Here is a 20,206-nt window from a genome sequence, read left to right on the forward strand (position 1 = left end):
TCCGAGCACCCCCCTGTGTGTGTGGGGGGGGGGGGGGGGGGGGGGGCCCGTCGCGTCACGCTGCCTCGGGGTGTCCTTTTTGCAGTGCCAGTGCTTTCGGCAGCGGGACCACCGGCCGCCCGTGGCACCGGGCAGGTGCACACGCCGGGGCCCTGTGCCCGGTTCAACCGCGGCGGGGGCGATTCCCGCGGCCCGGCCCGCCCGACCCCCACTGGCTCCCTCGCCGCCGCGAACACGCGTGGGGCCGCGGCGCGCGCCACAGCCTCGCGGCCGCCGGGGAATGGGCGGGGCGGGGCGGAGCGGGGGGGGGTGTGGGCGTGCCGGTGGGCGTGGCCTGGCGGACCAGGCGCCGGCCCGCCGCGAGCCGCGGGCGCGCGGCTGCGTGGGAGCCGGAGCGCGAGCCTCGGCGGAGCGGGGCGCTCTCATTGGCGCCGCCGGGACAAAGTGGCCGGAGCGTGAGCGGGCGCGGGGCGCCGCGTGCCGCCTGCCGCGCGCGTGGGCGATCGGTCTCGCGGGGGCGTCCCAGGGGCGCGCGGCCCGCGGCGGGCAGGCAGGAGGCGGCGGCGGCGGGGGGAAGGCAGCGGGGCCGGGAAGATGAACCGGAGTTTCAACAAATCTCAGACTCTGCGGTATCTGGAGTGCAGCGCGGTGGAAGTGAAGAGTAAGGTGAGGAGAGTGCGGCGCGGCCTCGACCGGCGGCGGCCGGGTGCGACCCTGCCCGGCCCGCTCCCGGCGGCTCTCCCCAAAATGAATGGGGACCCTCCCCTACTCCCCCCCCCCCCCCCTCCGCGCCCGGTGGTGCCGGAGCTGCGCCCCAGCCGCAGCCCGGAGAGCGGTGACGGGTTGGCGGTAGTTCGCGGAGAGGCGGGATCCCCGCTCCGGGCGCCGTTCCCGGCCTCACCCCCGGCGTGAGGCGGCGGCGGCGGCGCGACCCTTCCCCGCCCGGCCCTGCCGCACCGGGGCCGGGGCGGGCGGGCGCCGGGGGCCCCGCGCCCGCCGCTCTCGCTCGATCTTTTGTTTCGCCGCGGGGACTCCGGCGCTAACTTTCTGGGGCAGCTCGGAAAGCGGCGGTTCGCCTCGCCTGCCGTGGGGGGGGCTGGGGCTCGGGCCGGGGGCGCCCCGGGGTGCTCCTGCCCCCCGCGGCCGCGGGAGCACGCCGCCCGGGCGCTTCGGCCGTCTCCCCGGGTGGTGGGTCGGGTCCCCCGCGGCGGTTTGACAAGAGGAGGGGGGGGGACTAGGAGGGAAAAGGGCCGGGTCCCCTCGCCGGGGCGGGCAGCGCCGAAATCCTGCCGTGGGTCCGAGTCGGAGGAGCCGGAGCGAGGCCTGCGGGAAGCTTCACCCTCCTGCGGCGGCTTTACCAGGTGTTACCTGGGGATACCCGCACCCGCCATAAGCCAGCCAGCTTTTGCACGCTCATAGTGTTGGGGAAAGAGAGTTGTGATCTGCAGGGCTGCCGCCCAGGAGCAGCTGGCTGCCGGCGTTCGGCTTCTTCAAGCGATGATAAAGGTTGGCTGTGTCTATGGTTGGTCTTTGCTGAGCTCTCTTCAAGAGGCTCTGGTCGCTCTTGCTTGAACCAGCACATCAAAATCTTGCTCGCTACCTCTGTGTGCAAAAATAAGAAGCATTTAAACAAAACTGAGAAACTCCCTGGAAGCCTGTGTTTTATATACAGTAACAGAAAAGGTGTAGGCAATGCATAAGTTGAAAAGAGTACAGAGTAATGTTAGCATGGCCTGGAATTACACAGAGCTCTGATGGCCTGCTGAGATGGTTTTGAAGGCAACGTCTTTGGAACTTTGTGCTCAGTACTCCCCATTTTGTCCCTTCCTGCGGTTAATATCTGCATTCAGATCAAATAGCCTCGAGCAACACACAGACCTGAGGATGGTGGGATGGCTTCAGTGGGAGAACTACCTTGTGTCTGAGGGACTCTCCAGTCATTTCTAAATGTGGCACTTGAAATGTAGGTTGAGGCCCTTATTTCCTAACCTCCTGTTGCTGCTTGAAGGGGCTCAGCTGATCTGGAAAGTTCCATCCTGCTTCCGCTGCTGGAAAGTTTTGGTTCAGCTTGTACTGGTTCTAGGGCATAACCCACCCACAAAAGCCACTGTGGCCCCCAAATGATCCAGATCCTACTTTCCAGTTACTGAGCTATACCCCATGCACTGTATGAGCTTCAAACTAAAATCCTGACCACAGATAAGATTTTTTTTTTTTTTTTTTTGGAAAGTTCATCTTCTCTTTTCTGCTTTAATATTGGTGTAGCTTGAGTTTGCTCTGTTAACAATTAAAAGGCAACCTTATAATGAACACCTCGTAGCCTTCTTTACAGCTGCAGGAATTCTGTAAGTGAATCCTGTGTAGTAGTATAGACACAGAGTGATTTAGGGAAGTTATAAGTGTACGAATGACTGAGGACTTCTGGAGAGCAAGAAAATAAACTTGTGTGGGTGGGAGGGGTTTACTGGAGGTCTTCTGTAGTTCAGGGTTGTCACTGCTGATGGCCCAGAAGTTACTTTAGAGAACTGTACTGCATTGGGAGGAAACTTTAAATAGAGGCTAAATTCAAAATACCCTGCTGAGGGCCTACACCCAGTGATGATCCATTAATGTGCTGCATGGGTCAGTGGAGGCTGTGCTGCTGAATTTCCTGGGGCTGGTGGGGTTACACTGTTGTGTGACTTGTGTGCAATAGTATCCAGACTGTTTATGTAGCAAGCTGTTGCAGATGGTTGGCAGAGATTGGTACTGACATTGGAAGATGGTTTTCTTTTGTCTGTAAAGCTCACAGGTTCCCTCTCATGGAGTTACTCTTCAGTGGTTAGAAGCAGATCCAGTGAAAAGCTCTGGCCACTGGTACCTGGCAAGGTACTGTATAAAAGCCTTACACCTGCTGTTGAAACATGGTAATCTTGTAGGGTCGGTTATGATGCTGTCTGTTTTGTCCCAGTGGATCACTGGGTTGTCCTGCTGCGATCACCTAGAAATACAGATTGGTGGGTTTTTTTTGTTTTGTTTTGTTTGTTTTTTTTTTTTTTTTTGTTGTTGTTGTTTTTTTTTTTTTGTGATTGGGTGGACTATCTAAGGCTGGGGAAACAAAAAGGTTCAATAATGCTGCTTTTGGTAGCCATATGTAGTCAGCCTTTTAAACATTTAGTTGCCTGTGTTTTGTAAGTACGAGGCCTGTCCAGACCTGCCTGAGAACTGGAAAGTTGAGTCTGAGCACTCATGATTTTGCAGCTATCGCCTGAGAGCGCAGCCTGCCAGGTGAGCGGAGGTGGGTGCAGCTCAGCTTCTGCGCTGGGGCATGCTGCTGGCCGGGGATCAAGGGATTCTCAGGTGGCTTTTCAAAGGCTGGGGAAGTGGCAGGCCGTGGGCAGGTGGAATCCCTTTTAGTGGAGGAGCCGGGTGTGAGAGCGTGCCGCTTTTACACAACGGCATGAAATAGCTTTTCTCCTTCTCTGGAGATCGTGTTGAACATGAAGGAGCTCTGGGAAAAATAGCTGTGGGAAGTCAGATTTCAGTTTGCAATAGTCTGCAAACACTGGGCTTCTGATACCCCTGCCTCTTACGATAACTAGATTGTTTCTTCCTTAAGGATGAACCACCATCCCGCTGGTGTGTTGCATTAGTCACAATTCAGAAATGGCTCCTGTGAAAACTTACCAAGATTTTCCTGAATGTCCTGAGTTTCTTTCCTTTTCTCCAGAAGTTCTTGAAAGTTGGTTTGTGCCTTTGATTATTGGAAGGGGAGAGTTTGTCAGATCCTTAGTATCACACTGGGTAAGACACTTCTCTGACAATCCCCATGTATCCTTAAGTTTTAAGATTTCTGATGTGTGTCAGAGGATTATTTAAAAAAAAGGGCAGGGGGAGAAGGAGTCAGGGAGCATTGGTGGGTGAACTCAGTCCAGTTTTTCAACATCCTTCTTGTGCCGAAAGGCCAAAAACTGCTGGTGGTATTTGTCTTTCCTTGTCCAGTACATGTGTGAGCTTTGTGGATGATCAGAGTTCAGCTGGTCTAACCCAGCCTGTACCTTCCCTGGTCCTAGCCTGACTGATCACCCCTGCTGGGAACGTGGTGTAGAAGGATGCTTCAGCTCCTGATGCTCGTGTATGGGGACATCTTCGTGCCTTGTGACTATGTGGTGGGAACATTTGCAGCGATATGTTCTTTGGCTACATGTCTCTGCAGAAGGATGAGCTTTGTGGCATTGTGTAATACCTTTTGGTGTACGTCAGGTCAGTTTTTCTCTGGGCAACTATAAGGTGCTGCAAAAATCTCTTGGATCACTGTGTTGCAGCAAATACTGAAGGGGAGAACAGAGCATCAGCCATTTGTGTGCACCTCTGTTTTCAGACATGGCAGTGATGGGAATTGCTATGGTCTTCTGCTTTAAAAAGTCTTCTTCCTTCAGGCTCAGGGCTTCCTCCGTTCCTCTGTCTCCTCCCCTGAGAGCTGGCATTATAATCAAAACACTTAAAAGCTTATTGCTAGATAGGAAAGCAGAAGGATAAAGACAAACCTGCTTAGAAATTGGCACGTTGTAGGAAAATATTAATTGAATTGTAATTATACCTTATCCCTCTTCTCCCATCTTTCACGACAGAATACATCAGAAGCTCAGTTCTTATCTAGGTGTTGTCTGTGTAGCTCAGGATTAATGTTTCAGCCCTTTTAGACAGGATCTCAAAACACATTATCTTGCTGGCTTAAAACAACTGTGTATTCTCACATGTCTAGTACTCACTGACTGCTTTCCCCTGTTGGGTGACAAGTGAAGTATCTGTCCCCTCTGAAGAAATGGCCTCTAATGCCTGAAAAAGGTTTACTGATAACCCTTTCCCTCTCTCTCTTCTCTCTTTTAACAAGAGCTCCAGTGCATGAAATGTGTCAGGCTTTTTTTGTTTGTTTTGTTAAGAATCCTGCCTGTGGCCATGAGATCCCAAACCTATTTTTCATTTTCTCTCCGTAGCTTTACAGAGAGGTTGCAGGCCTCTCTTTCCATGAGTGTAAGTCTCCAGAAGAACAGATACTTTTAAAATAGGAATTCCTACATTAATGGTGAGACTTCTCTTTAATTATAGCTCCATGCAGCCAGTCTTTTCTTGTCCTGCTCTGAGTGAAAAGAGATTTTTTTTTTTCTTCTTCTTCCTTGAATTGTATATACAGCTTTTCAAATAGGAGGGTAGCTATCAGCCTGAGTGTCTATTTCTTTTCCAGTCATTTGAATCTTCTGGAATAGTAGAGGTATAAGATTGCATCAGGCCTTTAAATGGTAGCCCTTTGAATTGTTTGTGAAAGTGTGAGTTTTTTGCACTTTGAAACTGACAGTTTTATGATTTTGGCTTAAAGCAGCAGAAAAGTATTTACTACTACTATATTATTTCTTGCAAGCTGTATGTATGAGTAAGAATTCATTTTCATCCTTTCAAAAGTAGGTAAATGCACTTGTGGTTCCCTGAAAAAGTCCTTTGGAAAAAAAACCCCTTTTTATTGCTGAACAATAGGAACTTTTGATGATGGCTGAGGATTATAAAAGCGCAACTACCTGACTCGAGTGCTGACTGTGACATTTCTGCCTTATGTTTTCTTGCATTACAAACTGATTTACAAATTAACAGTAATGTGACTAACATCCTACTCCTATAAACAAACCCATTAAGATAAATATATCCAGTTAACTATAACCATATTTTTTTCCTCTTCTCCCATCCTGTTTTGACTTTGTTCCAGTAAATGTTGGTGTTCAGATGAATGCTGCAAATGGATTTTTAATAAATTTTCAAACATATTTTGATGTATCCAGGGTATAGACATGATACTCTTCTGGACCTTGAACACAGAGAGCATGCTTGGGACCAGCTATGCTGTGTGCTCTTACAAAGTTGCTAGAGACAAAACGATGTGGTTTGGTCTTGGCCAAGTGTAGAAGTCGGTGCTTCAGCAAGCCTGCCCGACTGCTAGATGGATGTAATATCTGAACAGCTTGCGGGTGATTTGTCTTGCTCATGTGTTGCCTCCTCTTAGGAGGAGGTAACAAACCTGTGTTTGTTACTTTGATAGCTGTTTCAAACCTTTGGCATTTTTTTTTTTTTCCCTCCAGAAGTTGCTGATACTGCTCAGTCACCTTGGCAGTATTGCATGTCCACTTGACTCTCTAGCTGTTACAGTGTATGTACACACACTGTGTATTTGAAAGGTATAAAGCATAACATCAAGCAGTGTTGTAACTGTAGCAATAAGCTGTAGGAGCAAACTTGCTTTTACCAGTCCTCTCTAAAGAGATTTTAAAGGTCTGCTTCTTCTCTGTCTGGTGTTAACTAAGTGAGAAAGGTCTACAAATTGTGTTTTCCAGCCTTTTGTACTTTGATTTTACTCTAACCCTGAAGCCTTACAGGCCTTCTGAAGTTTTAAGAAATGTTTCCCATGTGTAGCACAGTTCAAAATTAATCAGAAAGCATCACTGTTTTTAAACCTACAGGATGTTAAAACAGACTTTAAGTCTGCTTTAAGTTTTTAAGCAGTACTTTAGATTCTTCTAAGTTAAAGTCATACTTGTCATACCGAGAATAAAACTAAAATAAGTGCAGTGAAAAGCCCTGTAACCAGCTGATTTAACTTCTGGTTTTGAGCTTCAAAACATACTTGATTATATGCAAACCAAATGTGGCACAGTCTCAGAAAACCACAATGCTTTCCCCTCTCAAATGAAGACAGTATGCCACAGCAATAGCAATTTGAGATGGTCTGGATTGTTGCAAAACATGTCAAGAGAGACTGTAAAGGTTAATCTCTTAAATTTTACCTCTGTTCCTTTCCCTCCCAGTTTGCTGAGCTTCTGACGCCAGGCACTATATTTATTCTGATGTGCTAAATAACATCTACTAAACCCCTGGTTGCTCTGTTATTACAAATCTTTGTTTTTCATAGCAGGATGACTTTCTGAAGTGGTCATACCTAGTATACTTAAGTCTGTTTTTAAATGCTTAGGTGACTGGAGAGAAAGTGACCACAGTGTAACAAATCACCTTGCAGCAGCTGAGCCATGACAGTTGGTCCTGTGCATGCTAGCTGCCTTTCACAGCTGAGAGGCTGAACTTTTCAGCTGAAAAGGTGTTGGACAGACAAGTAATTTTGCAACAGTTCTGTTCAGGTGACAGGTTCAGTAAGCACCAGCAGAGTGTGAGTATCTTTTCTGACCTGTACTCTGGCACTATGTGAGCAGTAGTGCCTGTAGGAGGTACAGGGAAGGCTAGGACACGTACTTTGATCTACCTGGCTTCACAGAGTGTGAGATGGAGGAGGATATGCTCAGGTTATAGTTTCAGGTCCCCCATAACAAAACAGAAAAAAGGTCAAAATCTAGTTACTGAAAGATGGTGTTGTGGTTTGGGCCTGATGGGCAACCAAACACCGCAGCTAATTACCCTCCCTTCCCCCTCCCCACCTGGGAATGGGGGAGGGGATTAGAGGGGTGAAGGGAGACTCACAGGCTGAGATAAGAACAGTTTAATAATGGCAATAAAATGAAAACAATAACGATGATGGGGGGAAAACAAAAAGAAATATATAAACAGGCAATGTACAACGTAATTGCTCACCACCCGCTGACCAATACCCAGCCCACTCCCGGCCGGCGACCCCGAGATACCAAGATCCCACAATTGCAATCCCAGAAGCGAGAGCGAGCTCCTTCCCAACCACCCCTCCTTTATATAGCGAGCATGACGTTCCATGATATGGAATATTTCACTGGCCAGTTTGGGTCAGGTGCTGTGGCCGTGCTCCCTCCCTGCTCCCTGTGCCCTTGTGCATGGGCAGGACATGGGGAGTCAGAGGGTCCTTGAAGTCTCGGTAGCAGCTGAAAACACCAGTGTGCTATCAGCATTTTTCCCATACCAAACCCAAAGCTAAATCCAAAACACAGCACTCATCTAGTCCCTGAAAAGGAATATTAACTCTATTTCAGCCCAAACTAAGACAGATGGTAGTTCCTTTGACAATGTTCCCAAAGTTAGTAATATATTACAGGCTTGGGTGCTAGCTGTGCTAATTGAATGGTTATCAATATCCCTCCGATGCATTGACCAGAAGGCAAGGGCTGCTACCTTCTGTTTCAACACCTCCCACGCTCTCCTATTATTGATCCTGCCTCCAGGTTCTCACCTTTGCTTTTGTAATCCTTTTTAGCCTAGTAACTTGGACGTTTCTGATCTGCTTAAAAATTTGCCTAGCCAGTCTGTCTTATGCGAGTAGTCTTCTGACTTTTGGTCTCGACACACCGAAACAGTCCTAAAGGACACTGAACAATGGACCTTTAATTTGCCGAGGTGCTCTTTAAAGTTGAAAAGTTGTTTACAGCCAAGTCAGAAAGGAATGTAACTTGTATGAGTTTAAAATACCTGTGGAGGCTCTGTCTGGCAGGCTGCAGGACTAGCCACCCCCAAGGAGTTCTTCAGAGGTGCAATTAATAGTGCTTTCCTCAGTGTTGTCCCTTATCATTCCCTTTATAAGAGACTTTGTGTGCACTTAACCTGAGCTTTTAGTAACCAAGAAACACTCTTGCAGGCATTGATTGCTTGCCCCTAATTGCCTTTACAATCCAGGCCAGAAGTTAAAGATGAAATGTACCTTTGGAGACATTCTTTCCCTCTAAGTGAAGGCAAAATCTCCCAGTACAGAAGTAGTCCTGTTCCCATTGGAAATTCCTCAAGTTAATTGAGACAGAAATGTCTGGGGCTGGGTGTGGTGCTTCAGCCCCAGGGCCACCCAGCCTGGGGCCATCCCTCCTGCTTCTGCCCAGCACAGCTGTTCCCAGTCCCCTGTCAGGTCTGGCTAGGTGTGTGTGCGTGTGTGTGTGTGTGCATGTGCGTGTGTGTGCATCGGATTACTTCTCTGCAGCTGTTGTTGGCCCTGAGCTCATGGGGAAACCTCTGGAGGAAACTAAAAGGGTCTTAAATAAGTTTGCAACCAGCCAGAGCCCTTACTAGTTACAGGTGTCTTGTAACCATGCAGATATCTCTCTTAGTAAACTTTCAGAAGGTGGTCTGCTCTTGTTGGAGACCTGTACTAGTACAGAGCTGCCTTTCTGCAGGTAGACAGGCTCACAGGTTGGTCGGCTGTTGGTAGTGTTGACCAGATCTCTTGATTCAGTGGCCCTTTGTCCCTCTGGGTGGCAAGGTGTCAGATGTTTCTTTCCCCCTTGTGCTGATGGTGACATGCCATGGATGCATGCATCCTGTGCTGTATTTGTGCTAAAGCTGTGTGGTGCTCTGTGTTCCCTTGGAAATACAGGACCAGGCTGGTTTACATCCTTTGCAAACAGACTTTGGATTACCAGAGGTGTAGGGGTCTGGAAGAAAAAAGGAAGAGGTTTGCTTTTGGAAAGGTAGCCCAATCACTTAAGGCAAAGGTTTATTTTAAAGTCTTCGCTGTGAATGACTTTCAAGAAAGAGAACAGAACTTTAATATCAAGAGTTGAGGCAGTGAGGAAGGCTGGCACTGTGTGCTGCTTGTGGGCATTACTGACAGAGAGAGAGATGGTAGGGAGAAAGCAGCTATGTGTGTGACCTGATAGGAGAGGAGCTGCTGGAGCAGGGGTGGCAAAGAAAGGGATGATGGGTTCATAAAAACAGACTGGGAAAATAGTTTTTGTGGCTAGCTCTTTTCACAAACTACCACCAACTAAGAAATAGTTGGGTGGTAGTGAGGCAAAATAGTGTTTAGCAAAAGTACAGAGCAGCAGGCAAGGCAAAGTCCAGCTGTGCAAATGAGTAGCTGAATGGTGACCATGGATTTAAGATACTGGGCAGAAAAGGCCTGGGTACTTAACACATAGATATATATATATATGCAACTGCCTGGATGAAGGGTGGTACTGGAGTAACAGGTGCTGGGAATGCAGTGTAATGGTCTGGTGCCTAATAATCATGAAAAAAAGGTAGGTGAAGCAGGGAAAAGAGTAAACTTAGCTTTAAGTTGCCCTTGAGCTGGAAGATTGAGCATCTGTGAAGAGATCAATGAGATTGCATGGGAGGTATGTCTCATTAAGAAGTTGTTCTGAGTGATGGGGACAGAGAAAGAAGCTGAATTTGTCTTTTGAGTAGAAGCGAGAGAGAAAAGTGTTGTCAAGGGCTGAGCCTCACAGGCCACTAGAGAGGTTTGGAGGGGTTTCAAAGGCTGTTCTTCACATGAAAAGGAGAGACATGAAGCATTGTGTCCTGGAAGCATGAAAAAGAAGGGGAACCACTGTTTTTTTTCTGGGGGGAGAAACTGTTCTAAGAATAGAAGACATTAAAGCATGATTTTGTTTTTATGAGGGAGTGAAGGGAGACTACAGGGGAGAAGGGTAGAAATATGGCACAATGCCAACTGGGAAAAGAGTCTGAGGGAGAAGGCAGTGAAATTGTGTCTGTGATGGGGTTCCTCTGAAGAGCAAATAGATGGCTGTCTTGCTCTTGTGACTATCTCTTGAAAGGAATAGTAAGAGGTGAGCAGGTGACTGAGCAGAACACAAAATCCCATGCTTCCCTCCAGCTTGGTCATTGGGATGGAGCAAAGCTCCTTTGGGGCAGGTGGTTGAAGGGGAGAAAACAGAACTTGTTGCAGAGAACATCTGCTTGGTTGGTGGCAGCTTGCCACTAGTGACAATTGCTGTGAGACTGGGAGCAGATCAAGAGAGTGTTGGGTGAGCTGGGGAAGACATGGCTGGGGGAGAAAGAGGGAACAGAGAGACACAGACATGAATGTGACAGCAGAGAGCTCTGAAGTCAGCCAACACAAAGCCACTTACATTGTCTTCCCACCTCCTCTTTCTTGGCCTCTGTTCATTCTCACTGATAAAGCTGCCCTGGTCAGGTCTTCCCCGTTTTGAAAATCTCACAGGTAAGCAGAAATTACAGTCTATGCAAGGATAAGAGTATTTGCTTTTCTTTCTGTTCCTGATTTTTACTTCGTAGAAGTAGGTGGCTAACATAATTCATGTTTATTGCTAAATGTTGCTCTTTGATGTTTTCTTATTACAATAGACTGAACTCAAAGCCAGCAATAAACTAGAGGGATGGCACCTCATAAACATAGGGCTTCATTTTTGACCCTGTAAACTGTTTGAAACTTAAAATTGAAAAAAAAAAAAGTTGGTCTCTTGCTTTCAAATAAGTCTTCCATTTCATTTCACAAAATAACAGCCCTCCAAGTAAACAAACCTCAAAATGCTGCTCCCTCCTTTCCCTCCTCTCCTCTGACCTCTTGTACCCGCTAGCCAGGAAAAAAAAAAAAAAAAAAGGCGGTTGATTGCTCTTGGTCAGCTTGTGTAAGTTTTGGTCAGCTAGCTGTGACTTCAGCACAGCTTTTATCAGAACACTTTGCTTTTTCTTGTTTGCAAATTTTTCTTGGCATCTGTTTTTGCTTCGGGTTCCTGCTCGATGTATAGTATTTTGTTGGGTGCTTTTTGTCATTTAGCTACAGATAGGAAGTATAGTGGCTGGCTGATACTTTGGAGGATCTCAGGACTGAGCTTATTCTTTGTGAAACAAAACGTGCTGTTCTTCCTAGGTTTTTTCAGTCATAATTAGCTCTGTCAGACTAAATTCTTTTAAGTTCCCTTGGACCCTCCTGTCCTCTAACTTCTGCCATAGTAGAAGCAGTATTTGCATTAGATAAATAGGTCAGAATCATGTACTTCATTATGACAAACTAATCTGCTTGTTAAAACTGTTAGTTTATCAAACAGTGCAATACAGTATTGTTCTGGCAGAGACTCTGCTGGCAGACACCAGTCCTTGTGTATCTTTCTGTGGAAGGATATACTAAAGATGAACTTTGTTTGTAGCTTAGAAAAGCAGATAGTCATCTTGACTATCTGTGCGAAGCCTTCAGAATTTGTAGTTTCTGGAAGATACGTGGTGGATGTTATCTTGAAATCCTGGCTGAATACAATGCACAGCACCCAGTCTCCAAGCTGTGCGGTACTGCAAAACCTATTATTACTGTGATACTCTCTATCAGCCTCATTAGGGATGATGAATGAAGGGTCACTGCTGAAGCATTTTTTTCCCCTCTTCTGAAAAGAGATGCTGACAATGGTTGCTGCCTGTGTATATGCACAGGGTGAATTAATCGGCTAAACTACTACTACAGTAATACTAACCTTTAAACAAAAATATCATCCACATTGTCTGCTTAAATCTCTTTTGAAGAGGCTCTTCCCTCCTCATACTCTTCTCTGCAGAATCACCTTCTAGCTCCCTTGCCTTAAAGGGCTGCGTCATGCAAAATAACCAAGTGAAATAGTTTGCATTTGTTTATCCTTGCCCTGTTCCTAGGTGAAGGAAACTGGCTCTTGGGCTTTCCCGAGGCTGAATGTGTGAACGAGTTAACTTGACTATACAGGGTTCACATCAGACCTCAGCGCCCCAAGTCTGCAGTTGCATCCCCGTGGGTGGACTGTTACCCACATGTCACGCTCCACTGATACAATCGTGTCTAGCGTGGCTGCGGGGGTTAGGCTGGGAGACCTGGCCCTTTCACCAGCTGTCCTCCTCTCCTCTGGCAGCTTAAGCTGAACTGTGGGTCATATCGACGTGTAAATGACCGTCCTTGCTTCCTTCCCCTCTCCTCTCCTCTCCCGTGTTGCTCTCCCGCTGAGCGCGATGCCCCAGCACGGGAGCTGCCCGTGCCTCGGTGCGTGTGTCAGGCAGTGCGGGGCCGATGGTTCTGCAGGTTGGGTGTTGTACTGGCTGGGGTGAGACTGCACAGCATCCACTTCCTTGCAAGTACCCTGCATGCTAATGGTCCTGAAAACGCTGTCTGTCCAGAAAACCAGTGGTTACTGGGACTGGCATCTGAATACCCTGGCCTGGTGCTTTTTTGGCAGGAGGAATCCTGTGTTGCTGGTCAGGTGTGTGGAGCGGGAGATGCAGCACTAAACAAAGCCTTCAAAGCTACTGTTCCTGCTTCTTTAGTTTATCATGTACATGTTAAACTTGTCACTTGAAGATGGTTGCTTCTTGTTTGAATTTAGGAAAAAGAAAACTTTAAGATATTTTTTCAAATAAAAATACTTAAGCTTTTCTTCAGTTTGAAATGTGTCAACAGAAGTAAGTTGCCTCTTGGATTTTTCTGGAGAGGAGTAGGGCATGGAGGACAAAGGAGAACTGGTTTTCCTCCATTGGAACCAGCTGTGGTTTGTTCAGCTTTTGTGCATTTGGATGGGTACTCTCAATTGAAATACAAACTGGAACTAGCAGTTAATATTACAAACAAGCAGCATAGTTTGACTAAACAAGCTTTCAGATGATCACAACTAGGCTTTGATGCTGAAGAGTGGGATTTTTGTAACAGCAGAAGTAATTTGAGAACATGCTTGCACCCAAAGCCAGTAGGGTTGTGTTTTTGTTTTTTATTATTTTTTTTGCTTGAAGATGATTATGGTGATGATTCATACTTTTGTTAGTCTCAGCAAAAGAGTGGCTTGCATGTATAGTTGATTTAACATCTGAGAACCTCTAAGCAAGTCATCCTTCATTTCGAGGAAATCTACAGAAAATTCTTCTTTGCCCCTCACCCCTCATTTGTTTGCTTGTTAGTTTTTTGTCTTTAGTTTCTTGCCCTGGTATTGACTGACTTTGCAAATGAGAACTTCGATGAGATTCTAGTCACAGCCTTCCTTGTTCTTGGATTTGTGGATGTGTCTCCGTATCAGGCGTGAGTTAGCATGGGTTTAGATGTTCAGCTGATGAACAGAAGTTTACTATTACTACACAATCTGGTTTATGAAATTAAATGTACCAGGAAGCTACTTAGCTACTTAGTTTAACTAGATGCCTGTTTTCACTCTTGATTTCCTTGATTAGAGAATCTGATTTTTTTCCTCCTGTTCTTAATTACATATTTGGTTTTCAATATCAGGAATAAGGTCCATTGAAATATTTTCCTCCGTCACTTTCAGACTTAAAAGAACTTCATGGATTTATAACATTTTCAATTGTCTTGTGTCAGATCACACATACACACACCACCACCCCCCATTTTTTTATTTTTTAACAGCCACTTACTGGTCTGTAAAGCTTTAAAAATAAAAACCAGTGGAATGACAGAAAAAAATTAACCTATGAAAACTAGCTTATTCTAAGAACTTTCCTCCTCCTGTATGGATTATCAGGAAATTCAGGGGGCATGTAGAGTGAGTGTATTTCCTAATAACAAGCTGTGCACTCACATACCACACTTCTTTAAAGGTCTTGTGGTTGGGATCCCAGTGGTATTGATGGGAAACGTGCAAAGAATTTTTATAAGGTGGTTTGAATAGCTGAGTAACTTCTTTTGAAAGCAGTAGAGTGAGCACTTCTGCTTCAGAGAAAATGGTTCTGTGGATGCCTGAGATAATAATGAATGATAGAGGAGCTTCAAAGTTAAATCCTACAAATGCAATTATCCTCTAGAGGATTTAATGAAAACTTAATATTTAAAAAATACACGTTCTTTTAAGGTGACATACTTGAGTATGCTAATTGTCAAGCAGGGTGGTGTCTTGGTATCCACGGTTCTGTTCTAAGGTGAGGACCTAAAAAGCCATTTGTAGACTTGAAAGCACTGATATGTGACTATATTCATCATAAAAAGAGAGAGGTGATGTACATCATGTTCAAATGCCAAGCTAGAGCACTGGGCTGTGGTGATGTTTGATAGCAAATGCTCTGTTTGTTTTCTTTGCAGTTTGGGGCAGAGTTCAGAAGGTTCTCCCTGGATCGCTACAAGCCAGGAAAGTTTGAAGACTTCTACAAACTAATTCTTCACATTCATCACATAGCCAACCTGGAAGTGATGATCGGATATGCTGATGTGCATGGAGACCTCCTCCCTATTAATAATGATGACAACTTCTTCAAGGCTGTTTCAAGTGCTCATCCACTGCTCAGGGTTTTTATACAAAGACAAGGTAAGATGCAATTTCATTTTGTTGCCTTGAAGTGTGCTGGTGCAAGGTGATGGGTGGATTTGTAACCCTCATTTAAAGGCTCAAATGATATGAGGGACATAGCAGCCCTCTCACTCCTCCTCTCAGGCACTTCATTGCAACTTGCAGGAATGGCATGACTTCAGGGCACGTAGAGAGACTGCGCTGCTGCCTGTAATGTGTTTGAGGGACAACGTGCTGAGAATCACCATATGCCCCTTCTTTTCCGAGGGGAGCGTACCTTGTGCTACTGGTACTGTGTCATCACTTGAGCATGCCAGCTGCACCACTTCACTTGTGGGGATCCTAGTACTACCACTTCACATTTAAAAATATTACCTACCTATCCTGATAGTGCCATACCCAAGTGATTCATGCCTGTATAGTGTGTGAATGCACACAGATACGTAGTGTCTTTCTTTTAAAGAAAAAGATCTGTCACAAAGGAGGTCTGGTTTGACTGTGTTGACCTGGCAGACAAACAAATGATGATTCTCCCCACTGTCCCTACACTAAGGAGTGTTAAGTCTTCACGTTTTGAATCATCAAGCAAACTTTGGGCAGAATTATCCAGGTCTTCAAGGTGACAGCAGGTTTAAGTGGCTGTGTGTCATTCTTGTCGAGCTTTTATTGTAGATATCTGAAACCTCCTCCTTAAAGAACATGCTTGACAGTTGCTTCAAATGCTACCTTCACAGTTTTTTCAGTCATGCAGTGATTTACAGCATAGGGCTTTTGGAATTAAAGTCTTGTCAGTAGCAGAGTCATAAATGAGACTCGATCTGGGACTTTGAGCAGTCATGTAGCTTTTTTCTCTTGGACTCTGCTGTGTGGGCATTTGTACTGATAAGGATTTAGCAGAAGATTCCGGCCTGATGGTTGGTATGAGCTGGTATAGCATGTGGTTCAATTTGGTGTTGTCAGATATGTCCAGGGCTGTGTGGCCCTGCCCATTCAGAACATGTCATCTGCCACCTTCTTTTAGACGGGAATAAGTGCTCGAGGGAGAAATGTAGAAGAGGTTTTAGAGCAGTTTGTTTTGTTTGTGTATCTGTCAGATGAGTGGAAGTGTCCGTGGGAGATGACTTCTTGTGCCGAAAATGCAAAGGTGGATGACAAGTCCTATTAAGTCTCCTTCCTGCAGTGCCTGTTAGGGCTTGTGAATGTTCATGGTGGGTCAGGTCATGAGAATTCACTTGCATGACTTTGTCATGCCTGCATCAGTTCAAGTTTATTCATGTCTCTGGATCAGTCCTGTTCAAAATGCAGCTGTCCTTTCTCTGCTTGGGCAGACTGCTGAAGGCACCGAGTATCCCTAAGTCTGCGTTGAGAGAGGGTTTGCCACCGAAATGCTGATTGCAGAAGTAGGCAAATGGGAGAAAACTTTTGACTATATGTGGAAAAAATCCTCCCTCCTTCTGAAGAAGTATGCTAGTTGTAACCTTAAGGGAAAAGTTCAGTATTTCCTTTTAAAGAGATTTTATTTTACCTGTTGCTCAGTGGAAAGAATCATGCTCACAAGTAAGGAAGCTCATGCAACACAGAAGGCAAGCCAATGCCTCCTCAGCGTGGCAAAGCCAGAAAGCTTTCCCAACACACATTCTCCCGTGCTCCCTCAATAAAGCTGAAGGGAACAGTGAATTCTGGCCCGTTCATCTGATTAATGGCACCTTTAATAAGGGACTCCTGAAGTTAACATTTGAGATTTATACTTGTGGATGCTTCCAAACAATCATGTCCATTTCCTTTTCTGAGAAGAACCCTTTAGAAATTGTTCTCTTCAACAATAATAGGAGTTACTGAAATTTTGTTTCTCTTCTTTTTCTGCTCCCCTGCTGTCTTCCCTGTCTTCACACTGGGGTGACAGCAATGCTGGTCCTTCTGTTGGAGACCTGCACTAGAGAACAAGGTGACTAGCACCAAGAAATCATTGTGCCATCCAGAGGGAACATGGTGTGCCTACAGTGCTTCAGCTCACACCCTAAACTCTGACTTCAGAGACAGGAAATTAAGCTGAGATGCTAGTAAAATATGAGGCCAGTCCTTTTCTGTGACTTCGAAGGAGACTGCAGAGCATAGGCTCCCTAGCCTGTTGGATCAGGGATCACTACCCTTCAGTGGGAGAAGCCCTGGGAGGTGGCTGCCAAAGTTTGTTCTCACAGTGTTGTAAAGTAGGGAGGGTTTGAGAGAACTGGGAAGAAGTAAGCAGGCATGGAGGACTGCGTAGTTGAAGTTCAGGTCTTTTTCTAGCAGAGCAAGCTGTTTATCCACTGCATGATTAGTAATCTTATCTGTTTTCCCAGTTTATAGTTGGGTTATCCTTTCTCTTGTCAAGTGAATTATACAGTCCTGTTAAAACAGCTTAACTATTTGTTCCCAGAGTGTCAAAACAGGTAACGTACTCTTTGCACAATAATCAAGCAACAATTTGCTAGTTTCATTTTTGTTTGCCTAGTTGTTTTTCATCTGAGCTTAGTCTTGCACTTTTTCAGTTCAAAAGAGCTTCTTCCCTCACTTGTCCCCAGAGGTAAGCCATGTGCACACTGCCTGGACTCTTACATGCCAGGTTGGTGTCCAGGTGTGGGATGGTTGTTTTATTCCACTTCTTCCTTTTTGTTCAAGTCTCCCGAGCCCAAATTTTCAGGATCACAGCAACTGTTTACTCCCAAGGCAGGGGATGTCAGTGTTTACTAGCCAGCCTTTTTATTAAGGACCTGAATTGATGTTCCCAGTGTGCTTGCAACAATTACTGTTTATAGTGCTTGGGGTCTTGAAGACTCCGAGACATTTGCAGGTTATCTTTGAGTAAACTCAGCTATGACAAGCTTTTATAGCTCATAGTGGTCCATCTGCTGAAAGTATGTAGTGCTTTTTTCTTTTTTTCCTCTAATACCAAATTACAGGGCAGACAAAAATCCTAATTAGAGAACCAAGCTATAAAAAGAAAAGGCAGTTTTCCTTTGACTTGCTTTTCCATGCTGCAAGTATGGGTCATGTCCTGTGTTGTAAACTGATGTGGCTCTTTTGACTTCATTAGTGCAGTAGTGATTTATATCAGCTGGTGCTTTGAGCCCAAGAATTTATTCACTTGGCTGTAACTGATATCAGCCATATCCAGAACTCTCTATGGAAGGTGCCTGCTGCTGGGGAAGGGACGGATGTCCCGAAGACCTTAAAACAATGCAAGGAATTATGGATGTGTGTGACTTGCTCCATAATAACTGAACTCTTGTACTCTAGCCAAGACCTGTATGAAGGAAGAGCTTATCTGATGCTGCACTATGTCATAATTTTTTCAAGACTCCATTTGTTCTTTGTCTGATTTAAAGTACAGTAATTGAGACAATCTCTTGAATACTGCAAAAATATTTAAGTGTAAGCTATGAATTCAAGCAGAAACAAAGAATGTAAGAACTGAAAAGAGTTAGTATTGCATACTGTGAATGCATTACAATTTTCCTTGTCTGATTAAATGGAATGACATTATTATCAAATCTTGCTTTAATGCCCATCTCCCAGAGGCAGATTATGTGTTCAAACCAGGCCGCATTGGAAGCTTTTAAATAAAATGGAATAAATAGCGGAACTATTATGTCTTCATTGTAAACCTACCTGAAATGACTTCTTGAACTTTGCAAGTGGGGTATAAGGATGTAAGTGGAGGTCTACCAGGTAACAGATTTCAAGAATTTTCCTCTTTTGCTTGGGTTACCTACTGTGTTTAACCTAGGAAGTTCAGAAACTCAGAGAAGTGTTGCAAAATGAACATGTGTGTCACTGTGTAAGCACTCGGTGCAGCATTCCTTTCCAAGGAAAGGAGTTAGATCCAGGACCACGATGCTGGAGTACAGCACGCATAGTGCATGGAATGATACTTGGCTCTAATTCTAACAGCACACCACTGTAAATCCAGACTAATGATTCTGATTCTGGGAGAAGTGATGGAGGCTGCTGATGACCAGACCTTCACTGCCTACCAGTCTTCAGGGTTTATAGAGTTTGCATGGGCAGTAACAGAAAATCTGCTGTAACTCAAGTAGCAAAGGAGGTAAGGGAGATTGTGAGCGACCTGCCAGGCCTCATCTTGATCCCAGACTGAGGTCTAATGAACTCTTCTTCTGAGAAGCCTTTTTGTTTTGTCCCTGTAACATCTGGAGGTGTGTCCTGATGGTGGTTTGAGGTTTTAGACCTCTTGCTTGCTTTGCCCAAGCTTCAGCAAGTGGCCTTGTTCCTATACATCTGTAGTGTTGAAAACTTATCCCTCAGTAGAACTGTTCTCAGGGAAAACTTGAAGGAGTTGGGGTTTGGAGAAATAACAAGCTAACTTAAATATTCAGGCAGTCTTGACAAGACATCTAGAATGTCAGCAGGGACTGTGATTGTCCATGTGGCTGTTGAGCAAGTACAGCTGCTGTTCCTGTGAATTAGCAGGTTTATTATTATTGTTCTTAAGCAACTTCCATAAAAATAACAGTAAATTAATGAATTTGGGGGTACTTTGTCAATCATAAAACAGATTCTAATTCAAATTCACAATCTTTCCATCAATAAAATTAATTTTAAAAACTTTCTAAAGGTTTAAATGTCTTCGTGGTAAGTGCTGGAGTGTCAGATGCCAGATCTGTATTTCATTGTATCTTTGTAAAATGTCACACTTCTTGCAGGAATGTAAAGGGCAAAAAAACTGAAGAACCTGAAGAGCATTCTAACAGCAGATAACCCTGAAACTCTCTCTACAGCTAACTGGAGCAGAGCCTTACATGATAGTTTAGTGTAAATGCCACAAGTGAACTGCAGCTGTTAATTGAGGTGGCCTGAAGTTGGAGAAGGCTGATGTCTTATGATACCTGTATTGTCTGGAAAACTGATAGTGTGTAAAAAGCTACTAAGTACCATCTTCAGAAACTTTCTATAAGTGTCTTCTTTTTTAGTTATATTTTAATAGTCCATTATTGTAACGGTAAACCAGTACTGAACACCAGTCGTTGCATGTTTTTCCTTGAGTAGTTGGAGCTGCTGTCTACCATCAGGTCTCACTTAAAGCTTGATCCAAAATCAACAGGAAAAAATGTGCATTTACCTGGTTGGGTTTTGGATTTGGCTTGTTTTAATTTACATTAAATTAAAGATTGGAAGATGCTGTTTTTCTTCAACTGCATGCAGTGACTAATGTATTTAAACTACTGTGCCATGCAGCATATTTCTGTATGTTCAGAAGCAGTTCATAACTGCAATTTGTTATTTAC

General features: G+C 45.1%; 1 protein-coding gene across 1 annotated transcript in view; it reads left to right on the forward strand.

Annotated features, from left to right (window-relative positions):
• Window positions 1–349: 349 nt before the first annotated feature.
• PARD6G (par-6 family cell polarity regulator gamma) overlaps window positions 350–20,206 on the forward strand; it is a 69,883-nt gene continuing 50,026 nt past the window's right edge. Inside the window, exons 1-2 of the mRNA XM_042798243.1 lie at window positions 350–666; window positions 14,720–14,942. Of these exons, the coding sequence (XP_042654177.1) occupies window positions 595–666; window positions 14,720–14,942 (295 nt within the window). The 5' untranslated portion in view covers window positions 350–594. The remainder of the gene's footprint in view (window positions 667–14,719; window positions 14,943–20,206) is intronic.

The sequence above is a fragment of the Tyto alba genome, unplaced genomic scaffold (genome assembly GCF_018691265.1).
Source record: "Tyto alba isolate M040663 unplaced genomic scaffold, T.alba_DEE_v4.0 Super-Scaffold_27, whole genome shotgun sequence".
Classification (NCBI taxonomy): Eukaryota; Metazoa; Chordata; class Aves; order Strigiformes; family Tytonidae; genus Tyto; species Tyto alba.